We start from the raw sequence: 6,772 nt of genomic DNA, 5'->3' as shown, positions 1-6,772 counted from the left end.
GAGACACAGGCGGTTTGCGGAATACCGAGTGTAAGACGAGTTACAGATGCACGCTGGGCACGGGAGCCGTGAAGTGCTGCTGCTCCCCCATTCCTCCTGGGGCTGGCTGCGGGCAGCAGACACGGCTCACGGCTCTGCCCGCTCTGCGCCGTTCCGTTCCACTCCCGCCCGCTGCCGCTCAGCCCAGGCTCGCGTGAGCCCGCAGCGCGCTGCGAGGCACCGCACAGCACCGAGCCCAGACGGAAGGCCGGCACGCGTCGCGCCCCCCGCCCCGCGCCGGGCCCGCCTCGGGGCCGCCGCCTCTCCGGACGCCGGGCGCAGGTCCCAGCGCAGGCCCCGGCGCGGCCCTGCGGGGCGTGGCCGGGCCTCCCCGCGCCGCTCCGCCCCAGCCCGGCGGGGCCGCGGTGCCGGGGGCGGCGGACGGGGCAGGGCGGGAGCCGGGCAGCGCCGGGCAGCGCCATGGGGCTGGAGACGGAGAAAGCGGACACCCGCATCTTCATGGACGACGACAACTTCCCGCCGGGCGGCCCCGAGCCGTCCGAAGCGGAGAAGTGCGCGGAGGACGCGCTGGAGCGGGACCCCCGCGGGCTGAACGCCCACCTCCAGGTGCCGGGCGGGGGAGGCGGGGGTGGCGGGGCCGGGGCCGAGCGGCGGCGGCTGACGGCCGTCGGGGCTGTTCGCTTTTCCAGCTGGGCTTCGAGGACGTGATCGCCGAGCCCGAGCTCACCCACTCCTTCGACAAGGTGTGGATCTGCAGCCACGCGCTGTTCGAGCTCAGCAAGTACGCGCTCTACAAGCTGCTGAGCCTGCTGCTCGCCGTCCCGCTGGCCCTGGTGTTGGGGATCGTCTTCGCGGTGCTCAGCTGCCTGCACATCTGGTGAGTGCGTGAGCGGCGCGGGGCGGCGGGCCGGGGCTCTCCCGTGCCGCCTCTGTGCCCCGACGGCCTCCGGCGCCGTCAGGGCCTGCGGGCGGCTCTGCCTGCTGGGCTGCTAATGGGAGAGGAATTAGAACGACGCTCTGACCGCGATTCAACTCCATGCTCTGATCTTAGCAGCTTTCCCGTCTGAGTGAGCTCCTGTTGCCGTTTGTGGGGCGCCTCGCCTGGCTATTGATCGCTTGCTTTTGTAAACCAGAGTACAGACATTGTTAAAACACGTGTACTTCAATTGAAAGGCCCTTGCGGGAGCATTTCTTACACCAGAGTATTTTGCTCGCTGAGTGAAGAAGGGGGGCCCAGCTCAGTCTTTCTTTGCTACTGTCACAAAGTCAGCTGTCACTGCCTCGCAGCAGGTGCACGGCCATCTGCAGGTACAGCGCAGAGAACCCCTCCTGAGCTCAGGAAAGCCATGGCCATGATTCACAGACAAATACAGCAGCTCTCCAAAGCAGCAAAGCTGGTGTACTTTATTCAGAAACTGCTGGTGAAATATTGCGAGCCCACAGAAGCAATTGATTGTGGAGGTGGAAGAGAGGCAGGGAAAAGAATGGTGTCGAGGCAGGAGAGTCCATCAGGTTGCAGAAGAAAGCATGAATGCATGTATCATTAATGTCTTTCTTGCAAACCAGGATTGTTATTTTTCCTTATACGTAAGTTTTGATCTATGCCTCATTTGCCTTGACTAATATTGATATCATGAAGAAGTCAGTAAGACAAAATGCTATTCAGAAACTGGGAAACAAACTCAGTATAAGTGCATTGGTTGTTTGAACCTCTGGTTGCAATCGTTTGATTGCAGATTTCAATTTTCAGAAGGAGAGTGGAAATTTGGGTTGATGGCATTGTTATGGGCTGCTTCAAAACCTGACTAACTTAAATTTTGGAGCATGCAGACTCTGCAGTAGGGCAACTGCAATACAATTTAGAGCTGCCACTTTGCTGGGCCTCAAATTATTATGGACATTTTATAGTGGGCCTAGACTTTCATATCAGCCAGTGGTCACTGTGCTGTACCGCACCAGAACTGCAAAAGGATATGGTGGACATATGGATTTCCTATAGTGAAATGTCTGGGAGAGTCCATTGATGCTCAGTTTGTTCCGAATGATAACATTTAACGCTGCAGAGTGGTCTTATATCTGAATTTCACAGGCTGGATATGTGGACACGAGTTCCACTGAACAGGACTCAGAGGTCAATTTCTATTTGTGCAAGTAGTCCCCAGTGACTCTGTCGGGAACTGTGGTTCCCAGTACATCTGAAATAGAACTGAGTGAATATGGCACTTGATTTTGAAAAGTTTCCCTTGAGTTTCTACAAACACACTTGTCTCCGCAGCAACTGATTTTCTGTGCCTCAGTTCACTGTCAGTATGGAGTTGATCTTTCATTTCGGTCTTGCACCTGGATGGGTGTGAGAGAGTCACATAGCTCAGGTGTGCTGTCTGCATCCCCTTGGACCCTATCCAGTGCTACACTTGGTAGCACAGCACAGTCTGGTCATCCTACAAACAGCCTGGATTTGTTCCAACACAACGTTTGAACACACTGAGGTTATGCTAATTTATTTCTGCAACTCCCAGTGTTCCAGATTTCTTGGGATTAAGGAATTCAAAGTCTCTGCGTCTGGGAGGATAATGCAGGAGCAACTGATACCAGAGGCATTAAAGGGACCCGAAACATTGGTTCCTGCAAGCCTGTTGGGTCTGTAAAATTATCAGCTCCTTGTTTTGTGGTTGCAAGGATGGGAATTCCATTATAATTCTGTCTTCAGCTGTTAAAACGTCATGGGAAAGCTCTGGGCATTCCCTCCCACACGGCTGTCTACAGGAGGGCTTATCAGAATCTCTGTGCCTCATTTGCAGCATCCAAGCCACTGAGATGTTGACATTGATCAGTTGCAGGGGAGCCTTTCCTAAGAATAAATTAGAAGCTGTTTGAACAACACTTGGAAGTCCAGGGACCAAAACTCTATTGATTGTCTCACACACGTTGCAGTTTTGTCAACATGCTAAAAATCCATTGAAGTCATGCACCAAGGATACTTCATGACTTGCAACCATTGTGTCTGATAGTAAATGTTGTCTTTCATCAGAAAAAAGAGCACTGAAAAGGGAAGTGAACACATGAGACCTGTGGAAAGCAAAAAGAAAACTTCAGTTTTCATTGTGACCTATTAAAAATGAACATACTTTGGTTCTGTTCGCATATTGCTTGAGCTAAAATCCAGATTTACACTGCCTGGCAAAAGATCCTGAAGCTGCAGTAGCTAGCATGACCTACATACAAACTACTTCAAGGAAGGCCACTTCTCCACACGGCTTCTCTCCTAGTGATGATCTTGTTGCAGCTGATACACTCAGAGATTGTCAGACCAACTTTAACAACTCTCTGTGAATATCCAAACAGCCTTTTAAACATGTCCCTAGACTCAGGCTGTTAAGACTATTGATTTTTTAATATGAGCAGAACACTGCTGGTTTTCCAGGCAGCCCATGCAAAATCATGATCTCTGTGGTCAATCCAGAGATGAATTCTTGTTCCAAGTCACGTGTTGGCAGCCTTTTGAATTTTGCATACACATTTTTATAGGCTCATCTGTAAAATGTCTCATTATATATTTATTCTGAGAATTGATGCATCATTTGAGAATCTGTAACTTTAGGTTGGAGATGAGCTCTAAAACACAAGGAGTCATCCAGCTTTGTTTGTGCTCTCATCATCAGCTTGGGTAGCAGATACTCAAAGCTCCTCTTTGCATGAGCTTCCATTCACAGGCAAAGCCAGGGCAGTTACACACAGAGGAGCAGATTTGAATGTGCATCATCTAAACTCTTTTTCTGCAACTCCATTTTCATGGGTGTTTGCTGTCATATTCAACCCCCTAAATCTCCCTACTTGGCTGTCTGAAATCATAAGAAGTTACAGCACCGCTGTGCCACAGAAGCACACCACGTGGTCTGGTGTTGTCATGATATATACCCTTGTCCTCTGAAAACGGAGTAGGTGGGTGTTGCCTCGCTTCTTAGTTTTGTCTTTTCCAGTCTACCTGGAGTCCTGAGATATGAAATGCTTGGTTTTGTTGTGCTCTGAGTACTGCGTGTGAGCAGTGCAAAGCTCCAGCGGGTATCTCTTTACTCATAATGAGCCCAACAGATAGTGGGGCTTTGAAAGAAGCTCTGAAACTGCTAGCTCATATTTAGCAGTCTATATTATATTTGCTTATACTGTAGTGCTACGCAAGACAAAATCATGATGTAGTGCACACACAAGCCTGAAACTGGGCAGTTTAATTACTGGATGATTTAGTATTTGAAAAATGTCATTAAGATTTGTCTGAGAGTCCATTTTGAAAACCTTCTCAGGAGATGTGATTCTTAACTGTAAAGCAGGAATCTGGATTAGCAGTGAATGATTGCTGCAAGTACATTGTCCAGCTCCATGAAAAGTTGAATTACCTCCCCAGAAAATTCTTACCCTTATGAGTAAGAATTAAGTTGTGTTAAGTTGTATTGCATTAAGTTGTGTTTTGCTTGGTTCTTAACAATGTTCCATTAGGGATCAGCAGGAAAAAAGTAATGTGAACAAACATGTGATAGGATGATCTGTATAAAATAGTAGAAGTCATATCTTGAACAAAAAGAGAAGAAAAAAGAATAGGTTAGAACAAAGAGGACAGTCTGCTCTTTTCAGGTTAACAGCTCCCAAAAGAGGTGAATCGTTTTACTTTGTGAAAACATGGATATTTTATGACATATACATACAGTATGATTCAAAGACAGGTCATATGAGTAGTTGAAATGCTCTGATTGTGTTTCAGCTTAGATATCAAATTCAGAAAAGCTTTATTTTATTTCCCAGTGCTCTACCACTCTAATAAGAGTAGCTCCAAAATTGCAGTAAATGTTGATATTCTTAGATATGTAGATTCTAAAAACAAGGAAAAACTGAGACTGACTTTTATTTTAGAATTGAAAGCTGCTTGCATTCTGCTGGTTTTTTTTTTTTGTTTGTTTGTTTTTTTTGGTTTTTTTTTTGTATGCTGTATAGCATAAATATGGATAATCTGTTAAAAGATTTAAAAACGTTATCAAAACATTTTTATATTTATTGAATATAACATAATTGAAAGATGTTGAGTTGTGGATGATGTCTATAGCAGCTGCATGTAGAATGATGGCTGTTTTCCCAGCCTTCCTTAATGAACTCCTGGTGATTCACTGCAACTTGCTGTGAAGGCTTTGCATAATGTGGTATTTGTTTAGGTTGTAGTTTGTGTGGTCCTGTTTATGGATGATCTAATAGAAATGTAGGCTTTCAGTAGAAACATAGGCCTTTCTGCTTCCCTGCAGATGAATTAGATTGGGGGAAAAAACAAGAAAGGAAGAAAGAAAGAAAAAAAAGCAGGCCCAATTAAATTTAGGTGGCAGCAGAGAAGCAGTAGTAGCAGTTTATAAACTGAGTGCAATGAAAAATGGGTGAAGTCAAAACAAGGTGAGTAGCTATTGCTGGTGTTTTCCCTGTGTTGGTTGGAGAAGTTTTTCCCCTTTGCATTATTGATGTTCATCAACTTTATTGTGAAGCCCTTGTTTTATTTTCTATAAATCATCTATATACAGTGATACTGTAAGTGATCAATAAACATGCCGTTTTCAGAGTTCAGTTTAATACTACAGATGCCATGTTCCAGTGGCACTCAGTTCTATGTGCTGTTTTACTAGCTATTTCAGCAGAGACAAAGAAAGAGAAGGTTTTAGAAAAGCTATTCTTGTTTAAATCCATCTGGTTTAGCTTGGAGTGCAGCACAAACATGGTAGCATACAGCTTGCACTGTACGATTGAAGCAAGAATCCAGATCTACATTGAAAATAATTATTTTATTCTTACTCTTCAGGTATCAAAGCTTTAATGTTTTTAATGCAACAGTTGTTTGTTTGTTTGTTTTCTACACTGTTATTCTGAGTAGTACTCACTGGAAATACACAGTATTTACTTAGGTATTTTCCAAACATGTGACAAAATAATGAATGTTTTGCATATTACTTCCAACCAAAGTCAGTGAGAGTTCTGCAACTGAATTCTGTGGAAGCGAGGCTGGGATCTTAAATCTTGAATGCAACAGCAAACTGGAGCAGCTCATTATCAAATGGATGTATAGCTTCTTCTGCCTCATGTAGGAAATGAATGCATTACACATGGTGCAGAGATCTTTGAAAACCTTGTTCTAGTGTGACTTCAGTATGACATATGTTACGTGTACATGTAATGTGTTTGCACCCCAGTAAGAACACACAGCTTAGTGAAGCGGCCAGGGATTTGGGCCAGGAAGTGATGAAAAAAAGAGTAACTGATGCTGTGTGGTCATTGATCTTGCGTGTGGCAGCCCTGGTGCACGAGCTGTATGTGCACACCTGGCTGCTCTCTGCTGTCAGTGAGCTTAGCTTAAGCCACCATTAATGACATTGCTTTGCAGTCAGGACATAAGGAGAGCATACATGGATGATTTCTGTGCTTGGCAGAGTGAAAGCACAATTCTTTCAAGTATGCAAGGAGATAAAAGGATCTTTTCCCTCAACAAGAGTTTTGACCTTGTTCTGCTTTTTTTGTTACTCACCCTTAAGTGAAAAGCTTCACAGTATCAACAAGATGCCATGTATCAGAAGTCTAGCCTGTCTGTACAACAGCAATTAAATGTGTTTCAGTATTGCTCTGCTGTTTCTGCGTTATTGTAACAACTTTAACATTGGTCTTTAACACTGGCAGGAATGAAGTATGAATGGCAAGGTGTTTGTGTGTGTGTGTGTGTGTGTGTGTGTGTGTGTGTGTGTGTGTGTGT

General features: G+C 45.6%; 1 protein-coding gene across 1 annotated transcript in view; it reads left to right on the top strand.

The window, feature by feature from the left end:
* Window positions 1-420: 420 nt before the first annotated feature.
* The window catches only part of CAV2 (caveolin 2), an 8,988-nt gene continuing 2,636 nt past the window's right edge, over window positions 421-6,772 (top strand). Inside the window, exons 1-2 of the mRNA XM_042872779.1 lie at window positions 421-606; window positions 690-877. Coding sequence (XP_042728713.1) covers window positions 460-606; window positions 690-877 — 335 coding nt within the window. The 5' untranslated portion in view covers window positions 421-459. The remainder of the gene's footprint in view (window positions 607-689; window positions 878-6,772) is intronic.

The sequence above is a fragment of the Lagopus leucura genome, unplaced genomic scaffold (genome assembly GCF_019238085.1).
Source record: "Lagopus leucura isolate 7727_CA_CO unplaced genomic scaffold, USGS_WTPT01 Super-Scaffold_100008, whole genome shotgun sequence".
Classification (NCBI taxonomy): Eukaryota; Metazoa; Chordata; class Aves; order Galliformes; family Phasianidae; genus Lagopus; species Lagopus leucura.
This window is presented reverse-complemented; position numbering and strand designations above follow the sequence as displayed.